At 35.4% G+C, this 26,745-nt stretch overlaps 1 protein-coding gene across 1 annotated transcript in view; it reads right to left on the reverse strand.

Annotated features, from left to right (window-relative positions):
* Positions 1–2,420: 2,420 nt before the first annotated feature.
* The window catches only part of TLL1 (tolloid like 1), a 135,148-nt gene continuing 110,823 nt past the window's right edge, over positions 2,421–26,745 (reverse strand). Inside the window, exons 16-22 of the mRNA XM_062574705.1 lie at positions 25,910–26,070; positions 22,875–23,055; positions 16,227–16,352; positions 15,281–15,408; positions 10,358–10,571; positions 5,156–5,406; positions 2,421–3,098 (exon numbers count right to left, since the gene is read on the reverse strand). Coding sequence (XP_062430689.1) covers positions 2,964–3,098; positions 5,156–5,406; positions 10,358–10,571; positions 15,281–15,408; positions 16,227–16,352; positions 22,875–23,055; positions 25,910–26,070 — 1,196 coding nt within the window. The 3' untranslated portion in view covers positions 2,421–2,963. The remainder of the gene's footprint in view (positions 3,099–5,155; positions 5,407–10,357; positions 10,572–15,280; positions 15,409–16,226; positions 16,353–22,874; positions 23,056–25,909; positions 26,071–26,745) is intronic.

Consider the following 26,745-nt stretch of genomic DNA (forward strand, 5'->3'; position numbering starts at 1 on the left):
ATCAGATCTTTACATAACCAAGAAAAAATATTTATCATCATGTTGTAAAGAAATTAACTCTTACCCAGTAGCTTGCCTAAGGTCATAAAGTTGTGGTAAATAGGAATGAGAATATATTAATAACATCCTAACCCCGCTGGGAGTTTTGCCAAGAAATATATCGCAACTAGATCTCAAAAGTAAGTTCTCCAGCCTGCCAGACTGTGTCCTGTTTTGTGGACTACTCAAAAGGTAAGAATTTAAGACAATGCATTCTGAACAAATTTCCACATTTCAAAGATCTTTTGAGAAACCACATTTTTCACTGTTTCATCAGCGTAAATGATTTTTTGAATTGCTCTTATATTGTTCTGCTGGTTGTATGAGATTTGCTTTCTCTAAAGTGTAGTTCATTAAACTAGGAGTTAACTGAACATGTGAGTTTCGTTATTTCAGAAAAAAAAACTCTCAGAATTTAGAAATAACTACATTTCTAATAGCATCTGATAGCACCATGATATGACCCCAATTACCTTCCATTAGGTCCTGGAAGTACCCTACATTGTGTCCTTGCCTTCAGCTTGCTCAGTTCAACTCTCCTCCTCAACTACTTCAGTTGCACTATTTTATATAGGACAATGAGATTTATACACAAAGGAGCCTCTAAGAATAAATAAGAAAAAAAAACCTTCCAAAACCAACAATCTTGGCTCAATTTCATGCTCAGTTAAAAATAACCCTGAAGGGGAATAAAAACCCCAAATCTGGAGAAGAGAAAAACTTGCTAGGGAGATGCTACTGCTGCTGATTCTTGCTCTTCTCTCAAAATTGCAGCAGAGGAATCCAACACTGCTGATAAATTATGTATTACTGTTAAGAATAGGTTTTGTCTTGTTTTTAACTACTGTAAGTTTTGTGACAGGATTTAATAGTAAAGGCCATGGAGACAATGCATGCTGTTCACTTCTTGTGCAAACACCCTGAAAAATGAATCAAAGTGCAATGAAGCAGTGTTATAAAAATACAATGATTCAGTCTTTGAACTTCACACACAGAAGCTGTCAGGAAAGTGACAATATATTAATAGCAATACAGGTGCTAACACAGCCAATGACACCTAAACAGACTTTTGGTTTTTATTTTTGTAAAAAAAAAAAAAATCAGATTTATTAGTGCCAATGTATGTTCATAGTAAGGTAACAGAAACTAAGCTAATTTGAGTAGCAACTTACATCAAAGGATACCAAAATAATATTTTTTGTAAGTGAAACATAATACTTCATTTTAACTGGATTCTTGCCAACTAGAAGTCCTCATTATCTGTCTATGAAGCCTTTAAAGAAAAGTTGCTACAGTCAAACAGGGTCCTGATAGAACTTGGCACATGAAGAAACAATTCAATTTTCACCCATACAATACCTCTCACTCTCCTGGAGCACTCATTCATACAATACTCACAGAATGCACATATATTATGACTAAAACCATGTATGGCCTAAAGCACATAGAATATTTCAGTTCTAAACTTAACATTTCTACAGCAAAAGCAGGTCACTATTTACAGCAGATGATCTTGCTCTGCAGATGGGGTTTTTGCTCAAAGATCCTTTTGTCAGTATATGTTGAAGTGTCCATGTCAAATTATTTATCAAATTAAAGGTGTATCTACAGGAAGATCTGTTTGATCGTGTGCGAGATTTCTAAGGCAATAATAGTAGTTGTTCCACAGGACAAGTGCTGCCATTGCAACGAGCTCTTCGTTGGAGCAGTAAGTCTTCATTTTTCAGATGCAGCCAGGCATAGTGAGACATTCATGATCTGCAAGATGTTGGCTCAAAAGTCTAAAACTTCTTGGTTTGTTTTTGCTTTTAATGTTCACGGAATAGCACCATAGGAATTCACTCTTGATAACAAATCCTGGGTCTATTGTATTGGGTTTTTTGCCATCACAAATACTCTTATTCCGAGAAAACAAATGCTCCTGTTCTCTCAACTCTTTGGGAAACCTCTCTCTTGGATACTACTGTAGCTTCATTTCTGATTAGCTAAAACAGACAATTAACTCATTCACAAAGAGGTCTGAAGAAAAAAAGCTTAGTAGCGGTTCCAAAATTAACTGCTGAAAACAGAATCAGTAGGAGGAGTTTCAGATGATTCTTGATGTTTCTCATGGATACAGATTTTTATCTCAGTCTCTTCTTTATTCAGTGCAAAATAAGAGCACATCATCAGAGATAGCTTACTTAATCAGTAAACCTAATACTTTCAGATGCTTATATTATTCAAATTCTGAGTCTTCAGCTAGTGATGACCAATGTAACAATTCAGACTTAACTGTTAGTAAAACAAAACGCTCTAAGATCATTTATGTTTCAGAAATAAGATTTTCCAGTTTCAAAACACTGATAACCTGATATGACAGATGAATCCATAAAAAAAAAAAAAAAAAAAAAAAAAAAAGAACAATGTAGGAAGACCATCCCATTTCATATCTTGTTACATGTCTTTGTACATGTCTTTTGTATCCAAGATACAAAATCAAAGCAACCAGAATGAAATATAAAGATAGTATTTTGAGTATGTGACCTGAAAGAGCCTTTTTTTCTCCTGGACACCATACAATTTACAGAAGGAAGAACAGTCTGCAGGGTCCCTTCCCCTGAATTTAACTGATTGAATCTGCACACATCCATGACAAGTGTCAAGTCATGAACAAAAGCTTTTATATTCTCCCTGGAAGCATGCAAAGTCCTTTCACCAGCTTTGCAGAGACAGTCAAATATGGAGTCTGCACATTGTCATCATATCTATTCCACTGGGATAGGCAAACTCTCTTTTTTTTCTGGTCTTATAAGTCATCATTCCAACTGAATTCATATAAAACATTTGTGCTAATAATTTCAAAAAAAAAGGCATGCCTTCCTTCCTTTCCACTGTGCATTCTTTCTTCCTTGCTCTCATTTTCTGGCATAGAGGTTCCTGTGTTATTTTTTGGTGTGCGTGCTATCTGGATATTTTATACTTCTGTATCGTATATGAAATCCTTTCTTGTTGATTGTATCATCAGTATGAAAGTGGAGTAACATGGCTTCTCCCGCTGAATAAATTTCTTCTGGTGGCTAAAATAAATGAACAAATAAATGAATGAGCTGTCCACACTGATGTCTATTTATTCTACTTATTCAGGTTGTTTTTCTACTGGATATTTCTCTTCCTTTTATACTTCGCTGTGTAATTCCACTGGGTCTCATATACTGCTATCTGTAACTAACACATTATAATACTTCTACTCATTCAACTCTAAATTGTAGGCTTGCATTGTAGGATTTTTGGAAAACAATACAGACTAGAAGAACAATGAGAACGTACAAATTTCCACACTGGAAATGTCTGTACTACCCTTACATGATAGATATTAGGTACCTATGCTCTTTGACATAAGCTAGACCCTAAAGCTAAGAGGATGAAGACACTCTGCCAGGCCAAATTTAGGTGGATTCTCAGGAAGTTATAACTCAAACTCCTCAAAGCTGGAGGTCAGCTTAAATCATGAAGCTCTGGGCCTGGAGAGCACCCTCTTGCATAATACTTTCTGAAACTGTTCTAAATTTTCCAGTTTGTATTGACTCTCTTATTTTTACTTATGAGAGAAAGAAAAATTAAACTTTTGTCCTCCTTCATAGATCTCTCCAACAGTTCTGCTCCAGTCATGGAAGTGACCAGGCAGGACTGTATATAGTATTCCAAATTAGGGTACACAACCGACTCAGATAATCACATATTATTCTTCATGATAGCCTGTCTTATTATCGAAGCTGCACATTGATGCAGAAGTACAAATTGAACTACCAAATCTAAATTTGAAAAAGTGGTAATGTATACTTATGGTGTCTTTTTTCTCTTTCAGTTCAGTTTATTTTGCTTTTAATAGGAAATACGAGATAAAATAGAAAACATGTGCTTTGCTCTGAAGTCATTCATCCATATCAAATCAAGGGGGGCAAAAAAAAAAAAAAAAAAAAAAAAGGAAAGAAAAAAGAGAAAAATTGTCAGCCAGAGGCTGGGCCAATGTTCCAATCTGCTGCACTTCTCCCTGCAAAATAGGCATGCGTGCAAAGAAAATTTTCCTGTTCATAGAGTAATAGATCTGGCATCAGTTGTACTATTTCTCTTTGAGTATTGCCTGCACTTCTGTGGTAGCACCTTTCCTTTTTCCCTAAGTGTCCTGAAGTGCCCTAAAGGTTTAAGTTGGCTTCAACTACAGTCAACTAGTCAGGACAACTGAGATGTCCGATCCAGCACAATGGATAAGTCCAAGTGGCATGTTGTTAATTAAGAGCTCCTACCATTTCACATAGTCTTTCAGACTTTTTATCTAGGCAAAGCATGTATGTATGAAAGTGTGCTTGGATTTGTACACATATAAAGAATTGACGATGATTTGTGAGACCATGTCACCAGCTTTTAAGGAAGGTGGACAACAGAGCAATGCAACTGTGAAGAGAAATAAGATATTTCTCTTTCAGCATGTCACCTTCCTCCATGTGTCACAATTAAAATATGACAGAGATGCTTTTGGAAAGATAGTGTTCAAAGTAGTACACTCTCAGGTTAGGAGCTTTTTTCTTCCCCAGAAGTTTTAGTAATAGACAAACATACTACAACTACTTGCCACTCATAAGATACGACCAGTTCATTCAGACTGAAACAATTTTAACTTGGCAATTTCCAGCCCCAATGCATTTCTCTCTCCTAAAGGGAAAACTTTTTTTTTTTTTTTTTTTTAAAAAGAGGATGCTAACTGATAAGCATTCCACAGTCAGCTTCCTGAAATGTAATGTAACATTATAATGCTCTGGGCCAAAAAAGCAACAAACAAAAAAAATCTAACACCACCACACACTCAACTCCCTCCCTTCTCCCAAAGGGCAGAGAAGAAAATTTGCTGGTTGAAAATACTTAAAATACTCAAAGGGAATGTTTTTAAAAGTCATAGAAATTTTGAAATCTGTAAGTTAAAGAAATTTTAGAAATCTTTAATTTGTTTAAAAAGACACATTCTGATATATTCATTATATGGTGTAGTAAGCTAGTGCTGCTTGTCCCCTCTCCCCCACCCTTCTTTGTATTTTTGGCATTTATTGAAGTAGAAAAGTTTTAGTACCTGGTTACTTACCCCAGATCCACAAAATCGACCAAGTCTCATAGCTGACTTATCATGACCATCGAAGAGCTCCACATAGTCATAACCACAATCTGCCTCCTCTTCTACCTCAAAAGTCTGAAATGCTAACTCAACTCGACAGCCGCGCTCTGCCACCAGGAGCCAGTCACAGTCTACCTGAACTGGGTAGTTGTTATCGCCAAACTGAGCATGAGAGTACAGATCTTTGGGCTTGGTTTCAGCTTTCAGCCGGCCACCACACTCTGTACAGAGAAAGGAGGAGGGGGGAAAAAAAAGAACAAACTAAGAAGGTCACTCAGTGCAAACAAGTATTTTCTCTCTGTAGATGCCTCGCCTGATTCAGGTCTAGTGAATTTTTACTTCAAAAACAGATCAACCAAGGAACACGTGGTATGAATACACAGGCTGAAACTGATTCATATTTAAGTGGTTTGTATTTTGGACTGAATTCTAAATAGAAACTTACTGTCGTATTGTGACTATTTGTCTAGTTAAGGGCTCAAAACAAAGTACAGGACACTCCCAAACTGATAAAGCCCTATTATGCATGAAGCAAACCAGAAAAGAAGAGACCAAGAGCAAGCGTCAATGGAGGAAGCTCAGGATAATATATCATTCTGCTACATAAATCCTTTTTTGTAACTACAAAGACTTGAACACATTTCCTAAATAATTTTCATGTAAGTGAGAGAGACAGGGAACACCAAAGCCATATGAAAAGTAGTTCAAAGGACAGGAAGTTCTCACGACAGACATCTGAAAGATACCTAAGGTCAGCAGGGCAAATGCTGCAAGTGGAGTATCCTCTGTGCTCCTGAGAAAAGTCCTAAAGAGAAGATTGGTGCCTTATATCATACCAATATTTTCATTACAAATCTGTTTGTACTTTATAAACAAAATGTGTTGTTTGAAACACATTTGTTTGCATCTGCTCTAAAAGTTCATAATTAAGTATGAATAAACTTACTGTATAGTCCAATAGATTGTTCTTAGCCATTTTGCTTAAGGAGATTAGAAACCACTGAAAATACATGGACAAAACCCCTCAATTTTTCTGTTCCAAAAATTTTCAGTAGTTATAAATAAAATTCATATTCTATTACAAATTTCCAGTGAGTTTAGCTTTTAAGATAACTTAAATGTATAGCTGCTCAGTATCTGTCAATTAAAAGTGCTATTATCAGGCAAATCAAAAATTATCTTCAAAAAAAATTCATTGTTTACTATGTTTCCAGGAGATGGGTGGAGACTTAGTTTCTTACAGCTACGAAGATTTCAACAAAAACAGCATAATTTAGCTTTGGTCTTGGTTTCTCATCAAGAATAATCTCCTCTTTACAGCACAGATAAAAACACCAAGTGCAAATAAGCTTTAACCAAAATCTGACATTTACAACTTATTCCATTGTTATTGACAAATGAATAGATAATTTATCTGCATTTTGATCACATGTACATTGATCATTTTATAATCATCGGAACCAAATTACAGAACTCACACACTAAGTTTGGGTGAAGAGATAATTTGAGCAAGACTGCAGTGGCACTGACTCCACCTGCACTAAACATGCCCAATCACAATGTTATATTCTGCAGTCATATTTCAGGTAGGAATTGGTGACTATAACGAGGAAAATTCATATTTTTGATAAATATATGCATTTTTTTTATTAACAAGGAAATTAAGGAAAACAAATAGGAAACAAATAGAAAAAAATATGTAAGTGGAGTATTATTCGTCACCTGTTATTCAACCTGAAATTTGGAAGTCTTTCTTTTAGAAGAACAGATAAGAGCATACAATAAATTTGGGATTCTTCATACAGATTTATTGCTCATCATTACACTAGTTTACTATTTTTTTCTTTTTTCATAATTTCTGTTTTTTTATGGGAATGTTGCCAGCATTAAAAATCCTCCCTCCTTCAGATACAAAACAGCTGCTAAAGCATAAAATGTTTAATGAACTGTCCGCATTGCTTCCCTGTGCTTGCTGCAGCATATATGAGCTTAAAGAAATGGTGTAGCCATACTAGCAGCTACAGAAAATTTAAGCTTATATGGCAATTTCCATTCTTCCACCCTCCTCCCAAGGAATGTAGCCTTAGATATTTAGGAAAAAATAGTATTTGGAAATTAGAAGTCAAATTTTCAATTCCTTTAGTACTTAATTGTAGTTTCAAAAGTCTCTGTCTAACCTGCACAATGTAGCTCCAAATCAGCATCGCACAAACTGTGATGAATCTGCACAGAACAGGGCAGCACCATGCAGCAATATTTAGGGTTGCTACCAGAATTAACCTAGCTGCACTGACTGCTGCTTTCTGTTTTGCAGGTACATCTACTCTGCTGTAGATATAGTGTATACATCTCACTGCAGACAAATACGACTGACTTCCAAAGTGCTATTGATCTGACAGTTTCAGATGGAAGATTTTTTTTCTATATCAACTAAGGAACACAAACTATTAGGCATCTCTTTCTTGTTCCCCCCCCCCTCCCCTTTTTAGGGGCTCTCAAGCCTCTTACAACCCTAAGGATAGAAACAACGTAGTTTCTTGGTCATTTAATAAGCTATACAGTTGGGAAGAGCTTGAATCTACCAGTAGTGCTCTATCAGAGCTCATAAAACCGATTTTAAGTTTGATACAGCATTGCCACACTGAACTATCCACAGACATTTAGTGAGCAATTCAGGACTGTAAACATGCATCTAAGGCCACCTGAGATACCCAGATCTGTCAGAGGCATCACCACCAGGCTGGCAGACAGGACAGGACCTACAGCAGACCTGCAACTTTCTGCAACAGCAGCTGAGTGTAGGCACAATGGATGAGGGGGTACAGAAGGGAACCAGATGCCGGTGTTCAGGCATCTGAATCACTCCCTGGGAAATGTTTTTTTAATGTTCTGATGGAAGCATTTTTATAAATTCCTTCTAAATGGGCTTATGACTTTTCTGATGGGGAAAATACAACAGAAATGACTTCCAAAAGTACACGTCACTTTAAAAACCACATTTTATACATTTCGCTTTGTCCAGGAAAGGTTTTCTAACCGATCTGTTTTTTGAAACCTTATTGACCCTGCTGCTGCAGGTTTATCCTGCGGTCTGAAATGTTTGATTCATTCAAATTTGGAATTATTGAAACTAGGAGCTAAAAAGTGTTACATAAGAGGAATCTGATGATCATCAGGATCTACTAGAAAAAAAGGTCACTAAAACATGAAGACGGTGACTTAGCAGACCAAATAATTAGCTGGTTCATATTTTAAAATAGTTTTTAAAACATTTTTATGTAGGAGATACAGACCACTAAACATGAGACGTAAGAATTTTATATTTTCTTTTTTTTGTGTAATTTCTTAGGTACATGGAATCATATATTCATTTAACAAATTCAAAACTTTAATCTCTGGACCTGCTGAAGAAATAGAACTTCATATTTGTATCAATTATCATGTATTACATATTTATCCTTTGAACCGTTCTCAAAGTAACCTCAAAAGTCTGACAAGAGTTACATAAAGATCAAAAAAAGAAAAGTTAGTGATCAAAAACTTTGGTACAGGTCTTACACACCAATCCAAAACACTGTCAGGAATACAGGAGCAAGACACATTCTGGTATAGGATCCAGTGACTTATTTCATAGCTGCCACGTGACACAAGTCCTTCCACCAAGCAAGTTCCACCCAGACGCCAGAAGCGAAGACAGCAGCTTCCTCCACTGCCCTTGTCTACCCTTGCACAGCTAGACAGGATTAAAAGCAATCTTGCCTACTTCAAATGCATACTGCATACATTGCATGTTGTTATTTGCTAGAGAAAATAAAATAAGAAAATATAATACCTGGTCTAACACCTGGCATATATCTATTCATTAATGTCTGTGTTCCAAAGTATATAGGTAAAATTCCTGCTGAATGACTGTTTGGCTCAAGATAGAAGAAAAGGGAAAATGTAGTGCCATTTTTGTAAAATAAGGTCTTCAAAAAGAAGAAAAATAAATTGACTGACACGTTTTTAAAAAAACAAATGATCAAAAAAACCCCCACTTTTCACTTTCCAGACCAAGGACATGAAGAGTGAAAAAACTGTTCAAATTCTGTTGCCTGATGGTTTTCTTTGAAAGGGAAATTAAATTAATAACGTTTTAGAACTGTTCTTAACAGAGTCAAAAGGAAAAAAAAAAGAGAAAAATAGGTTTATATTACTGTATGAGGACTTGTTAGCTGAGCTTTACGTATACATCATACACTTTATGAATACATCAAATGGTATGGATAAGAGACTGACTAATCGGTCTGCATACTACCTAATAATAACTGTTACCTGCCAGTAAAACCTAGTATACTATCAGAGGTAGTTATAAATCCATTCATCAGTAATATTTATTTCCAATATATTGCCTGAAGGAGAATGGACTGCGGAAAGGAAAGACTGATATTACAGCTGAAAAAGAAAAAAAGAAAAGCCTTCAGAGGGAGTGCGGGAGGTTCGCAGATTTAGCACTAGGGGTCACTGCGCACTAAGCAACCTCAGGAAAGCGACGCACGCGCTACGAAAACGTCCAGAGAAACGAATCAATACAACTGCAAAATGCTGGTTTAAATTTCAGTGCTTTCTGCAAAACACAAAATTAAATGGTAAATACCACGAATATTATATTTTTAAGGTACTAGAAAAGTCTTCAGTATTGTTTTTCCTATTCTACTTTGACTTTTCAGCTCTACAGGAAAGTAACTGTTTATACAAAGCTCAGACTTTTGTTTAAATTGAACAGGAAAGTAAGGTACATCACATGCCCCAGTAAAGTACTGCCATCACAAATACAATGAGAAGCTACTGAATCTTCGTAAACTGATAGCATGAATTCTAAGAAATGTCTTAAGACTGTCTATGCCATAGTCTTATCAGATCTTGTTTCAAAGTCTTTTAATCACGTACCTATAAAATTAAAATTACCATAAAGTCAAACCAGAGAGAGTGAGAGAGCGAGCAAAACAGCATTAGCAAAAGAAAGAAAGGCATGCCTAAATTATAGAGGGTATTTTCTCCAATCTCAGACTTCTCCTACTGTTTTTAAGGTTTCGTTACATTTAGCTGTAACATTACGTTGTCTAATAAATCATCTCAGTTCCTTCTGAAGAAGGAAGGGGAAATTAGTAAACCACATCCTGATTTTCTGACCTGTTGAGTGCGTTGCTTGGAAGCCTTTTCTTTGAACTGATGCATCAGAAATAAATCGGAGAAACATTTTATTTCCAGTAGCCATTAGAGGATCCGGTAACTTATTGCCACATAAGCGTCCCAGAATTGGTGATTTCTCAGTTTCACCATCAAACACTTCCAAGTGGTCATAAGCACATTCTTGGTGTTGTTCTATCTCAAATTCATTAAAGGTCTGGGGAAAAAAGGAGATTCAATGTATTATTACATTTACTGCACTTGTAAGGTAAATATATACTGCAAACGTTTCAAAATGCAATGTACATGCAGTTGAATGAGCTTTTATGCTCCTACAAGCCTATAGCTTTGAATAGCACACTGATTTTAAGAAAGTGGAATAATAATTAAGACAGTGAATTTTAAAAAATTGGCAAGGTATCCTTCATATAAGAGATTAGAATCGATAACATAATAGCAAATCTAGAATATTACTATCTTTTTGTTGAATTTGTACTTATATTTTGTATGATTATTCCAAATTTCACTTTACATGCAGACAAACCAGAAAGCATGAAATCGATTTGTTCCTCAGATAGCTGAGGCCTTGAAACATTCATGAAAAATAAAGCCATAAAGCCTTTTTCTAGATACTTACCTCACATCAGTTTACACAGCTGAGAATGACCTATGGCAATGTGCATATGTAAAGCATATAAAACGCAACACCTTGAAAATTATCTTGTCTAACTACTATGTAGAAAGAAAACTTCTATAACAACAATATTCCTGGGTGTATCCAGCATATTGAAGTCATGTTTTTGCTACTGAAATCATTGTGAAAAGTAGTAAATTGTGAAAAAATGGCAAAAGGATTTTGACTTTATTAAAAAACTCCCTTAGACTTGCTTTTGCCCTCCTCAGCTTTCCCAAGAGAGTGCAAATTGCTGCAATAGCTTAAACACAGTGATCACAAACTTCACCTCATTTCAAATGTCTGATGCTTCTCCTATAATCGAGAATCAAGATTCTCGCTATTGCTCCCAAGACTCATGGAGGCTTGCGAGGACAAATTCAATGCTATTAAAAATTGTAAATTGTGAGTCCATAGGAGTAGAGCCTGGACAATTAATTTTTATCAAAGCTGAGATAACTCAAACAGAGCATCCAAACCATATGCTTTAACCTACAGAAACTACTAAAAAAACACTAAACGAATACCCGCTTTTTAAATAAAATTTGTTGATATCACTCAAATCTTAGAAGATAAGCTTTCTTACTTCAAGGTAGGCATCTAAGAGACTTCAGATGCAACTTTTTGACCAGGGCCAAATTTGAACCAGAAACCTTAGAATTAAAAGGTTGGTATTTGCCTCTCATGTAAACACTAAGAAGGCAATATAAACATACACTTTGTGAATTTTCACAAGTAACCTAAAATTCAAGGCAAAATTTAGAACCTGCTTCAAAAAAAAACCATAAAAACACTAAGTATAAGTGTTCCTAATAAGTAGCCAAACACCTGATTTTTTTAATGGAAAATACTATTTCTTAATCTCCTGTTTTTTAACAGAAAAAATGGCAAATACTGAAGATATCATAATTATACATTCTATCTGGTATACCAAAGCAAGTCTAATCTACTGAATCCCTTGTGGAAGCCAGCCAACATGAAATGTGATGGCACTTTATACTAACAGCTGACCTAAATGAAATATGAACAGCAAACACAAACCTCTTTGCCAGAAGAGCCAGAATAGCACTTTCAGTTTGTGAAAGCCGGACAGTTACATGATACAATAGATAGAGGTTCATTGCACAAGAAAATTGGGGTTTTATATTAAGGGAAGGAAACCACAGAGGTAGTAAAAACAGCTGTGCAGCAGTTCCTCCTGCTGCTCTTAAATTGCAGTCAGCCATCTTATTTTTACGATGCCAAGTACGAGTTGTCATTTATAACCAAATAAAATTTGATAGATTAAAAACCCAAAAAGCTGAGAAACTAACTGCAAGGGAGTTGGTTAAATATAGATTTGAATCGAGTCAATTTGGATTCAACAAGAGTAATAGATGCAGTCCAAGAGCAGCCTTAGAGCTTAGTTTTCTTTTAAAGGAAAATTCCATTAATATTTTTCTCTTCTGATTGTTACAAAAAAGGCAATCTCACCATATGAGGAACCTAATATGCTTAACAGCTGAATTATCATGGTAATGTCTCTCTTATAGGTTTAGGAATCCCAGTAGTAAGTGGTACGTGCAATATTAGGTTCCACTGAAGAACAGGAGAAAATCCTAAATACACTGTGAGTCTAATAATTGATTCTAGCTATTATAAATAGAACCAAAGGATTTTCTATAAAGAAAAGCAAATTTTAATATTAAATCTTTTAAAAGGTCAAAATAAGTCATCTTTTAAAACACAATCTCCCTTTTTAAAGAAAGGCAGTCAGTTCCCAGCAGGACTATAAGCAGGCTTGAAAGAAGAGAATCGATACCATTTTTCCTTAAAGTTGAATCTAATAAAGGAGTTGCTACTAACTTGCTCTTTACTGTTTAGTGCCAAACATTTACTGATAATTTAATAAAGTTGTAGCATAGTTAAATCATACTTCATCTTCCTGGGAGAAATACTTCTGAAAATCTAGCCCAACTTGACTACAATCCTCACTTTGATGGTCTCATTAGTAGAAAGACTATTCAGGAGTGTTACGTATAGCTTCTGAACATCCAACCCTTACTATCTATAGCACTCTGAGCAGATATGCTGGTGGCACTTATGGATAGCTGCCTGCATGGGATACTTAAGTCTGTCTCTTATAAACATCCGGCTGATTAGCTTATGAAAGTCTCTCTCTCTCTGTGTTACATGTATTTTCAAAGCCATCTTTATCTGTACATTTCATTTAAAAATTCCAAAGCGCATATCCATTTTTTCATAGGCTTCTTAATTACACAGAATGCTTAACTTTACCCTTTTCAGGAAGAGACTTCAATGATTATCAGTGTGAGAGCAATTACATGAAAAGATTAGTTTCTGTATACCAACTCCCACCACAAAATGAAGCCTAGTCTCACAATTCCTGTGCTTTTGCTAGAATGAAGAGATCAATTCTCTCCTTGTTTAATTTGGCTAAGTAAACTGTGAGGAGTAAACTTAAGTTTGGTTTGAAAGTCCAAGAAGAAATATTTATCTATAGTGGAGGTATTATATTAGTATTATTAATAGAGCAATTTGCTGTGCCAGACAGATTTTGAAGATCTTGTAAGTTAGGAGACTGACCCTACTAGCTTTCACAGAGAAGTGGATTTCGGACTCCAAATCATATAGGTATTTTTGAAAATGCTACGTAGAAAAATTCTGTCCAATTTCTCCAATTTCACAGAAGAAAGCCAATTTTAAAACCTTTTATTTTAAAGCAGACTCGCACAATATTTTCTTAAAGAAATCTTCACACATGAGCTTCTCCTGTTGAATTTAAAAGTACCGAAAAGTCTTACAGAAACATGCCCATGCCTGTGATGAGCTTTGGGTTATGCACACAGGATGAAGTTCACTTGTTCAGAAGGGCTAGCAGGAAGGCCTTCTGCATTGAAAACCTTTTTCTCACCCTTTGAATGGACAGAGACACCGTTCACCACGCTCTCAGCAGTAAGAGTTTAACCATTTTACTCCTGGAGAATAGAGATCAACACATAATCCCATATCAGCACCAGCAGTAGGAGTTCTGGTTTGGCTATGCCTCTTATCCATAAATTGGTGTAGAGTATTGCTTCTGCTACTTTTAAGCAGAGACATTTTTTCTTCAGTTTATCTGTTCCAAAGCATTTGTAAAAACACTATTGGACTTTCAATAAGACATACAAGGCAATTTCTGTCATAAAGAAATCTCATTGCTCTTTTCCCTTTTGCAATCTTTCTATATGGACAACAATCCTCTCTTTCCTTCTCCTTCTAATTGCTAGATTATTAAATGCTTCAGAATAAGGAATCTGCGTGTGTGTGTAAACCTCGGTTTTGCTTTGTTTCTCCACAGGTATTATTGTAACTTCTTTATTATTTTATACCCAGCAGGAGAGATTGTGTGTGCAAATTCACAAAAACATTTTCTCAGCATCCAAAACTTCCTCTTCAGATGAGTGAGAGATCTAGAACAACGGGTGGAATTTGCTTGCTGCCTAAAGGAGTAGTTAGCCACCAGTACTGCAGTGACAGCCACGTAAGCTCCTCTCTATATCCTGAAGCCAAATGGAACATTGGGGCTGAATACAAATCAGAAAAAAATCCACAACAGGTCTGTGCCATTGGCTTTGTACAGAGGCTGCACAACCTCAAGGAGTCTGGAAGCTCCCTCAGTTTTGTTAGTTCTTCTTCAGCCACCAGTACTGCCCTCAGCCAACCAGACCCAAAGTTCCCTTAACTCTACTTAGGTTACTCATCTATTTAGGCTAAAATTTTGTGCAGCATTTAAGTCCACATTCTTTTGTTCTGTTTCTTCTTTCCCTCCTTGAAAAATACAATCAAAAGAAAGAGAGAGAATAAAAATGCTGAGACATGTAGAGGGACTGTTTGTAAGCTGTAATTCTGCATACTGTACACATTAAGTTTATGTAAATGCTTTCTGTCATGTTTGACAAAACTTTGTGCTATTTTTATGCATTGCTACACTGATACATTAAAGTCTGACCAGAGGAAAGTATTCTTCTTACCCTTTGCTATCCAGAGTATTTTCAATAACCAGAAATTTAAATTCACAGCTCCATGGTATTAAGTAGCCCCAGTTGGTCAGGAACGGCAGCAGTCAGCAGGATTGCGGGGGTTTTGTTTAAGAGATTTACCTTTGACTGCAACTTGATAGTAAAGCTTAGTAACAGTTTCATATCATTGATTAGTCAGTTGGGAAGGTTTGAGTGAAAAAAAGAGAAAAAAGTAGGATAGGCAAAACTTACTAATTTGACTCTCTGGCCAGGGGTGGCACTGATTTCCCATGTGCACTCCTTTCTGCTGGGATACTTGTCAGGCCAGTTGGGACTTGTGATGATCCCATTAGGACTATGGATCCTCTGTTCACATTCAGCTGTGCCAATAACAATAGCATTGGTTAGTCTGGAAATCTCCTTTCAGATGCAGCCAGAAAAGTACAGTTTTCTCTCACGGACCCACTTTATGGAAAGGAGCTTTAGGAAGAGAGCTAAGCATCCACTTCAGTGGGTATGATCATGCTCATCCACTTTGCAAACACTTTACAGCAACTAATTCAGCATGCTTGTTAACTGATTGTCATAAACGTATGCTGTTGTTTACAATGAATTGCCATCTTTTGAAACAAATAACATACAAGAATATAAACAAAGTATCAAAATTAATCAAGTATTTTGCTATTCCTCCCATTCTGCTTTCCTCACAAATAAATATGAAAATCCACAAGAGAAATCTTGCCAATTCAACTTCAGTGGGTATTTTTAAACATTTTTGAAACATTGTTTAGTCTCTTCCTGCTAACATCCATATTGCAGCTACTGAGCAATTATTTTGATTTCTAAACCATAGTGTCTAGACATACATTAAACCGGAAAAACAGCTAAGACCAAGTTGTGAGCATCTACCGAGAACAGCTTAGTCATTCACATCCTGTTACACCATAACTGAATCACAAGAAGTGCCTCTCTACAAATACATACAGCAACTAAATATAAGGAAAGCAGGAAGTAAAAATCCATTTCATTTCCTTTTGCATTTCAACTTTTAACAAAGTACTTTATAAGCATCAGAGAACTATTCAATAAGAATCTTCTGGATTCCCTTTTTTTCTCCCCTTTTCCCTTAAAGGAGAGCTGCAGAGAGCTTTCCAAAAGACAGCTATATTTCCTACTGTTCAGATATGCTACGACTTACCTTCCTTGCAGTCGTGTTTGTTCTCATGCAGCACAAACCCATTGCGGCACTGACAAACATAGCTTCCTACCGTGTTGATGCACTCATGCTGGCAGCCACCGTTGTCCTTCGAACACTCATCCTTGTCTAAGAAACACACAGCAAGGACATGTGAGCATCACAGGCAGCAACAGTGCTCGTTACCAAAAAGAAAAAGGGTTGTAACAGTGACCAAGTCCAGAAAGGGATAAACTAAGGGATATTCTTCTCAGCATGACATTTTTATAGTACCTTAGTTCTACTCATTCATTGCTCAGCCTGCAACCTTGCACCATGGCACAAATATTCTACTTAACAAGAAGTGGGGGATAGTTTTTAGGCGAGAGGAACACTAGTTAAACAAGCAAGCTGAAAAAAAAAGGAGGTAAGAGAGTTACCAGTGTTTACTCTTTCAACTAGTCTTACCGCTAAAGATTTCATAAATATATCTGAAGTTTTATTTTAATAAACAGGAGCTTAATTTATGAACAAAGTATTTCAACTTTATGCATATCCCACAATTTAATGGGCATATGTTGAAACGAACATTTAGGCCAAACAAGGTTTCAAGCTCTGCACATAAAAGATCTAAGAAAAGAGTGATCTAACATAAACTTTTCAAATAAGTTTTTTTTTTTCTAGTCAAGTGACAGTGTGCTTTACTTTTAATGAATCTGGACATTAAAGAACCTCTCAAAAAGGCAAATATTTCATTGAAAAACATACAAAAGAAACTGATATTAATTCTTTCAGGAGATCTACAATACAGCATGCAGTTTGTTTATTAACATAAAATTCTTTAAAAGAGCTTTTGTGTATTACAAGTAAAGCAGGGAGCAGGGGAGGAAATATGACCTGCATTAAACAGCTACAAATTCATTGCATGGAGAAAAGCCAGATTAGATTAACAGGCTGTCATTTTAGCAAGAGGCCTCAGCTGCCACCCTTCTATGTCATTCAGCTGTTGTCATTTTAGGTAAGGCTGGTCCATTAAAACTGTCAGACTACTCCTGACATATAAACATATACATATATATGTATATACATACATGAATATATGTATCCATAACCACACAAATCCATATATACATATATATGCATATATACACACACACACAACCCCCCTACAGCCAGACATTAAAAAAAAAGAAACCCTGTATCTTACAAATTTGCCATTTTAACATGCAAAATAAAGAGATGGGAGAAAAGCAAAGAAATTATGGTCATCCCAGAGGTCCAAATGTTGCAGCACTGGAATGTAGAGCACGCGTCTCCTTCAACCTCACGTATCTTGGAAAGCAATAATGAGCGTTATCTCCAAACAAGGTAGCATGCAATGTTGCAGGCTTTAGTAGGCACAGTAAGAATTTCTATAGATTACACGCCCGTATGGATAACTTAAGTCTATTATTGTTGTTTTACTTATGTGGTTTTTCTCCCCGCCTTTGTTGAAATTTCTGTTCCGTAACACAACGAAGGTACTCTGCATTACAATCACACACATATCAGTGCTTAATCTGCCAAAATATGTGACATTTTGATCTCTGAGTTGCAGCTCTCCAGTAAAAATTAGTTTGCACTTGTAACACAAGATGATGACATATATTTATAGAAAAATCCTGCAAGTCAAACCCAAGCATCCACAACATTTTTTTGTGTGCTGTAAAACTCAAATCTGTTTGCACTGAAAGTGCTTGGAAGTGTTCTGCAGATGCAAACAGATTTGAAGGGTAAGAAATAGTCAAAAGCACATGTAGCTCTTAGAATCAGCCAAAGGCTTTTATTAGTTATCGCCATAATGATGAAAGAAGCATAAAAGCTCTACAGCATACTATTTATGAACCTTGAAATACAAGTCCAAAGCTGAGGTAGTAAATCCCTTCAAACAAAAGTTTTAATCTCTCATCTTTTCAAAAGCAAGCACTATCATAAACACCATGTTACAAGTAAAGAATAGAAATAAGCAAATGAGAAATTACATGTAATATGAACAAAACTCTTCAATATTTCCCCTCCTGAATGTTAGTTTGTGGTTTTCTAATAAAATAAAATAAATGGAAGGCAAGCTCAAAATGCATTCAAATTAGACATTCAAGTAGTTTAGGTACACAAATTCTGAATAATAGCCCTCTCCATTTTCACCTTCTGAACTGCATGAAAATAGAGAAAAGTATTCTAACATTAAATATATCTGTATTCTGCAAAATAATCTCCTAAGAGACAAGTGGATAAGCAAACAGACCTGCATTAGATCTCTTCAAGATAAAATTTATGTAAAACAATGGACAGAAGGTAAAAGAGAGAAGCTTGAAAAAATACTTAAACTGTTAATCACTTGTACATGGTTAATTAAGGATGCAACTGTTGAACAAGCCTTCCTCACACTTCATAAGTCAGAACAGACTGTCAAATTGTTGCCCAGTTTCAAAACTCACAAAAAACAATTAGTCTGTATTAGTTATAGAAACAAATGTTTTGCCATGTAAAAACAAAGCCATTTGTTATGCTGACAGATGGAAATGAGTCTCCCAGTTTCGAATGGATACTTTCTTTTCTTATTTCAGTAGTCAGAACAGGGAAAGATCCATTCTGAACAAAATGTTAGATTTTAACCATTCAGAGTACAAACGGTCGTACCTCTGAGACCCTCAGAGGCCACCAGTCTGTGAATAATACGTACTCGGCCTGAAGGGACCTGTATCAAGTCCTTGCAAGATTCAAAAACAAAAATTTTCTCTTTGCAGGCAGCGTTCTTGTCTGTGGGGAAAAAAAACGTACCAGGATGGCACCAGAGATGAGTTTGTGCTCCAACACAAATCTGCTCAAGGCTAGAAACATTTTAACATTCTCTTTTTAACTGACTCAAAGAGTCATCACCCCAGAAGTGTTCCCACAAAATTCATTTCCACTTTACATCAGACACCAATGTCTGTTTTGAATGACCATGCAAAGAATCACATTTATTTAAAACAGAAAAATAACTCTAAAGCTTATCATAAATGGAAGCAGTTTAATGACATGTTGCTAATGTGTATTAATCCTACCAATATGTAAAAAACTTTTTAAAAGAAATGATGAGGGCTATTTTTTTTGAAAACACTAAAAAGAGAGGAGGAGAGAGGAAGAAAAGCATATGGGAGGGAGGAGGGAAGAAAAGCATGTGAGAGAGAACAGATTATTCTTTTGAAAGCTTCCAGTTTAGAAGTTTAAAACTCAATTCCAAAAAGTCAACAAAAATATTAAAAAAAAAAAGTATCATTACTCCCTAGTTCCTCCTCCTTGCTCACATCACAAAACTGAATTATATTTTTATATTTATACAGCTTTTCTCTGAAATTAGATTACTCTAAATTGCTCACAACAGAGCTTTCTTGAGATTAGTCCCATCAAACCTAAATTTTACAGATTTTTTTACTACATTTTTTCTCACTTTCCAGTAGCACCTGGATGGCTGTTAAAACAGCCAAATTACAGCCAAAACCACAGTCATGTGTTTTCTCATACCAATGCAAATGTCGTCTTAATGCAGGTCATCTGTTGCCCTGTGTCACTATTTGCATTCACAGTTTATCACAGTGGGTTTCAATCACCAAAAAAAATCTGTTCACTAATCTGAACTGGAGCTGGGCCATACTTTCTCAACTGTAGCCCTGGCCATGAAAATCACCACCAAAAAGTCACCAAATAAGTTCCTTGGCTGTGCTTAAGGAACATATTACACTTTTTAATCTTCACACTAATTTGACTAATTGACCACCTGCATCCTGAACACTTCAGGCAAAAAAAACTTGCCTTTTACTGGTGAACAGACTGCAAGATGCAGCATTTTCCTCACTGCTGATTTTTCAAGCCATATATCGGTAGAGGTTGTTTTGGGAAGTTTTTATTGCGATTTAAAAAGCAAAATGCTTAAATGCCTTCTAGCGAGTATCTTGCACAACGAGAACTAACAATAAGCATTTCTCAGCATACATCATTCTAAAAATAGTTGATTCTAAGGACAAATGTATAAAGAATCAAAAAGAACATGTGATCAGCTGAATAGTGATCAGTTATCAACTCCTAAAAGTCAAATTACATATGGTGGAGACTCAAGTCCATTTGCCATTCTTAATTGATGGACAAATAGCATATTATGTTTATATTAAACTGTGTTTACCCTACATTCTTAAGTGTTTTCTAATAGCAATGAGATTTATGACTGATGAACTATTCGGAGATGACAATCTGTTTTTATGTACTTTAAGTTCAAATCTTTGATTTGGTCTCAGGCATTGTAAATTTTGTTTGCGTCAGGAAATGCTGTCAAAAGCCATACAATACAGAAGAAAAATATCTGCTAAAAGTGGTAACAGTCAGAAGAGGAATCAAAGAATTAAAGCAATAACAGTAATAAAAACAGTAGCTGAACTCATATGAAATGAGAGATGAGGTTTTGGCAGAAGTACACGATGAAACATGCAGTACATTTATGTACTTGTAGACAAACACTATTTGCATCCAATTAGCTTTGTTTGAAGGGAATTAGAAACAGATTATTCCATACTCAGGACATCTCACACTTCCATTCATTTTAAAAAAATCCCTAATTAATTTATTCTGCTGGTCAACGGAGTCATTAAAAAATGTGTCTTTTTTAAGCTACCAGATAAAAACTTGATTTCACCTAGGAGAATTAAAAAAATTTCATTCAAAACTGAACAAGAGAAGGGCTATAACATTCTGAAGGACAACTCAGTCCTCCAAATGCCATGGATTATAGCTGAGTCCTCCTCCAACATACAGAACTGGCCTGCTTTCTTTCTAGAATGTGTTCATAATAACAATGTGATTGTTTAAACTATCACTGAAAGACCACAGAAAATAAAGTATCACTTCAAAGAATATCAGAATTTAGATGTATAAATATGCAGCAGCAGGTCCATAAAAATTTCTGAACTACAAAGCTTACAAATTACAATACTATTATTTAGATAATAGTATAGGTAATAAATAATAATATCCAGCTTTAGATATTGAAAATATACATATAAGAAAACTTAATTTGCAGAACTTTTTTTTCTTTTTTTTAAGATAGAACATTTTAATGGTTACTGTTCTAAAAAACATCGTATTTTGTGACAATTCCTCCAGGCACTACTTAGGCCAACATGAAATGACAAGTTACATAAGTGTTTCTAAGAGGAAGTTTATCTGCCACATATGCACAGTTATTTACTGCAAATACTGAGTGAACCTCAAAAGCTTCTTGCTAATTCAAAATGTCATTTTACAAGTAAACTAAAATTTCTATGAGTTAAAGGTGTCAGTATATGTAAAAACAGATCTGAAAAACTATGCCCAAGGAAATGTGATTTCCCCCCAAAAAATGCTTTAGAGATAAATGTTTGTTAATTTCTTTGCATGAGATAAATCACTTTCACCCTTTTTTTTTTGTTTTTTAAGTGACATAACACAAAAAATTGCAAGTTGCAAATCTTCAAATCACTTGTCTTGATGTTTTCCTCACATTCTAAGCAACATTTCTTATACAATATATTGATTCACGTTACTTTACTTTGTCAGAGTGAACTCATCAGTTATTAAGCTATCTAATGAAGTATTTTCATTTTGGCTTTGATAACAAAACACCTAAGCAAACGAACACTATTAATGGTGCATTGTAATACGTTTTGCTACATGCTAAATATAACTGAGATTCTCCCAATCTAGATTTTTTACTCTTATCAGGAAACTGGGGGCAAAATTCAAATCCCAATTGCTTCTGAATGGCTTCCAGACTTTGTGGGAGGGTGGTGTTGTTTGACACAAGATAACACACCTATGCACGTGTGTGCATGTGTAAATACACACAAAAAACACAAGCAAAATGCCACTACTAAAACCAGGTGGTAGCCTGCCACAGACAGATAATTATAATCTAGTCTCAGAGGGTAATGGTGAAAAACATTATCTCGCAAGTATTTCCTCACACCTTCAGTATTTTTTCATGCCTAACTTCAGCCAGTGATACCTGTCTTCAGTGGATATAAACTGCTGTAGATCTCATGATGCCTCAGTGAGATTACACTTCTAATTAAAGATACACACAGATTTTTACAGGAGCAAGGTCTTAAGCTCTTTCCTACTGCAAAACATTAAGAGCAAAGTTTGGCAAGAATGATCCCATAATGCTAAACAAATGTTATAGTAGAAAGTGGTAATTTATAACTAATGAGATATATTAAGAGACCCGAGTGAAAAAACTACATGTGCACATAGTATGTAATGTGTCATATTACAACTGGGATTTGAAAAAACAGGAATAAAATGCGAGATAAAAGAAATCTTATAGAAATTCAGGAATGCTTAGTAAATTTACTTTTTTCCTTTTATCTCATAATGTGTATTTGTCTCTACAGTTATTTAAAAAAAATATACACATGTTCCATAAATTTTCTACGGTATATAGGCACTTCAATTCAGAATGGTATTTTAGGAGTGGCTTATGCTTTTACAAACGAAACCAAGTTAAAGCTACAAGCAAACTTGTAAGGGAAAAGGCCACTCACTTTCATGACCAGGACACACTGCATCTAGACAGTCTGTGCTCAGAGGCATTCACAGGTAAACAAGAGTGATTTTCTATACCTGAAAAGAAGTGAGCCTTGAAGCCTTTTTTTGACACAGTGTTGTCAGATCTGAACTCAATTCGCATGTTGTTGTACTGTGAGGTGATAACTTCAGGCACTTCCGTACCGCAGAATTTACCGTGTAGTTTGGAATCGGAAGAAAGGCCACTTCGAATCTCCACATAATCATATTTGCAAACCTGAAAGGAAGGAGAGGTGGGGGGGGGAAATCTTTTTCCTAGTTGACCAAAGGCATGAAATCATTCACAAATGCAAGAACTTTGATTGACAATCTGCTTAACAATCTGTTAATATTTTCTTCACCTTTTTCCTGAGCCCCTGAAAACATTCGTAATGCTTACAAATGCTCACCAAATTTGTGTAAGCATATTTTAAGGTCACTAAGGCACATCTACAGTACATATTAATGTTCAAAATTATGGGTCTTTTTAATTTTATTTAATTTTTAAAATGCTTAATTTATCAGTTTATTTAGAATTTAGAATTATACCTATTTTTGCAATATAAACCAAGTATCCAGAACCTATAAATATTTTTCTCTTTGAACCTTATAGCTTAAACAAAATTTATTATTCATTTAGAAGGTCGCATGCCAGGTTTTTATAATAATGTATGTAAGATAGTCATTTACTTATGAATATACGTATCTGCACTATTAACACAGCCACTTCTTCAACAATAGCACAGCTATGATTTGGAGGACTAAAGCATGTCATTTACATTAAAAGGTTAAAAATAAAATGAAATAAAATAATGTAATAGAAAAGCCTTATGCAAGGCCACCACTCCTGATAATACTTTCAGTGTATAATCCCTTGGTTAACATAAAGCCATCTACCCCCCAAACTTTTAAGCTTCTTAGGCTCAACTATCAATCATTTAATCAAAAATGTCCCAGTTGTCTGCAATTAATAGCTTAAGAAAAAACAGTGGTCAGGAGGATTCATACAGAGCTTAGATTGTCCATTAAATCCAAGTTATATTTGATAAATCGCAGTTTTTATTTATAGTCATAAAAAATGTCAGGGGAGCTAGACGGGAACTATACATAATGATGTTTTGGCATTTGTTGCTCTCCCTTCCTATGAATTATTAAATGATCTTCAATGTTTTCTATTTTTTAGAATATAATACATTCTAGATGAAGAAGATTAAATTTTTATCATTTACTAGAATTGTTTTCATATTCTGCAGAATTGGGAAGTGGCAATTCATTAAAACTACATTTATATAAATATATAAATAAATTTATATAAAACTTGAGTTACTTCCACATGTTGATTTATATTAATTGTAAGATAATTTCATCTTAATACATGCAATTTTCAAATATAACTTGCAATGAAGTTAATAAATGCCAATATTTATTTCAGCAATACATCAAGAGTAAGTGTTGATGTTTTCATAGGTTTAGATTAGAAATGAAATGGTATTTGAGATAATTTTCTTGTAACATTAAATAAAACTAAATTGTAAGTCTATTGAAGCTGTAACATTGGGCAAGAAATTTCAATTATTTGTAAACATATCTTAAAGTCTTTACTTATTAAGTTTGATACTAAATGAATAACAGAAGATGTTCAAAACATTTGCTACATGTACACAGATGTACTTTATGCCTACATTTTCCAACAACATATTAGATTGTTTCAGATATTACCTATGTTTCTTCTAATTTTCATAGGTATGTTTCTTAGTACTAGCATTTAATAACACAGGACAGAGTTCTATGGTCAAAACAAAATCTTAAATTCTGGAAAATAAGTTTCCCCCCCCCCCCTTTTTTTTTTTTAATCTGCTGAAGTTGTCTTGAACGACCTTATAAAACTGATTTAACCTCCTTATATTTCAGGTGCCTACTTGCAAATCTGGTTCACATTCTAAGAAAGTGCAATTTTATAACTTGGTCTAATGGTAATTCAGTTTCAATTCTGTGGGATTTTTAATATTTTATTTCTTAATATCTGTGAAAGATTTTGAAATCCTCACAAGGAATTTAACAGGACATGAATGTAATGTATTATAAATCATTACAAGCAACTCAGTAGTATGACACTTCTGCGCCTAGGAGGCAGAATAGAGGCTGCAAAGTTTACAGCAAAATACATATTTTACCGATATGCACACAAGAAGCATTGTAATCCCCACAGCCTTCAGAGGGAACTGCCCTTACCACCTTGCAGGGTTCTGCCCAGAGGTGGGCAACCCCTCCATGGGGCTGACTGCCTCCAGCCATGAGGTCCTGATTGCCCAGGTCTAAGCCTGGTTGGCCTGACACAGTGGGAACTGGCTCCGGCGTGAGTTACGGACTCTCAGTTTCTGCTGATGAGCTGCAGAGAAAGTCTGGGCCCCGTGGTGAGAGCCAGTGTGTAACCTGCTCCTCACAGAGACTTTGACAGAGGCACTGCTGGCATTAAGCATTCTGTGCTATGTAATAGTTTTTAAACATGCATATGATATATCCACTGAGACCCAGTCCAAATGGATTCATTTTCAGAAAAATGCCATTTTTCATATACACTGATGTCATTCCACTGTGCGTTATTTATGGTACTGCTCTAAGTGTGCCCTCTCCTTTTTAAATATTCACCCTTCAAATACTTGTAAATTATTTAAATGCTCCTTTACTCCACCACTAACCAAATCTTTTATGTATTCTTTGTAGTCATCATTTTTAATATGATTTGGTTCTTCCAGATTTCCTTCTCTTGAATTCTTTCCAGTAGGTCTCAACCATTTGTTCTGTTTTACTTTGTTGATAAAAAAAAAAAAAAGTCAGCTGAGACTCAGCAGAGAATATTTCTTTTAAATTTCTTGTAATACATTTAGATGATATGTATAAAAGAGAGCTATTCACTCCATGTTTATTTTGAAAGAATCCAGAAACAGTCCTAAAATGAAAACAAGAATTTCTATGGAAATTGTCAGTAAGTGAACAGATAGCAAGGGTTTTATACAACATCTATTTTTGAACACTCGTGGAACTGTTTAGTGTAAAACAGATCATACAGCTCTTTGTCCATGGTTACTTACTTCATTCCCTTCTAACTCAAAAAACTCAAACTTCATCGAAATTCGGTATTGCGTCGGGGCAACCACCTGCCACACACAGTTTTTATTTGGAGGATATTCTTTGGGCCACCCTGGTGTGGTTATAGTCCCATTTAGCTTTGTCAAAAGTCCTCCACAAGCAGCTGTAAAATTAAAAGGGAGAGCATCATTTCTGCAGACTGTATTTTACTATAAACAGAGGCAGAGATTTACTTCCCTCATTACTTATATTGCTGTAATACCCAGAGAGACTAATCAGAATCTTGCTTTATCACACTTGGTGCAAACAAAAAGAAAGAGACAGCCCCAATCTCAAACAGCTTGCAGGTTTGTGGGCAGAGATAAGTTTCAGGATTGCATAAGACGTTATCATATCCATTCTTTTCCCTTCTTTCCAGAGACTCTGGTTATTCTCCAGCAACCTTTCCCATGCAAGTCATCTGACCTCACTGCCTGCCCAGGGACCTTGACCTGTCCATGTTCTGGCAGACAGCCTACTTAAGATGCACTTCTCATCTCCCCAGCTTCTCTTCTTGGATATTCATCCAGAATCAGCTCTACCTGTCTCAGCTCATGTTGTTACATATGCCTCCCAATAACTACTAGATAAGGTCATTTCTCTGGGATAGTTGCCACTTATTATTCAGCCACAATTACTTTTGCTGAAATGTTTAAATAATAGAGGAAACATTCAGCATAAATTTGGAAATAATAGTCATTGCCATACAACAGAACAATAGTGTGCTTTGTGTGTGAATGCACTTCAGATAGCAAAAGATTAATGTTTATCTTTTGCACCTGTGGAAAAAAAAGCCCTT

The sequence above is a fragment of the Rhea pennata genome, chromosome 4 (assembly GCF_028389875.1).
Source record: "Rhea pennata isolate bPtePen1 chromosome 4, bPtePen1.pri, whole genome shotgun sequence".
Classification (NCBI taxonomy): Eukaryota; Metazoa; Chordata; class Aves; order Rheiformes; family Rheidae; genus Rhea; species Rhea pennata.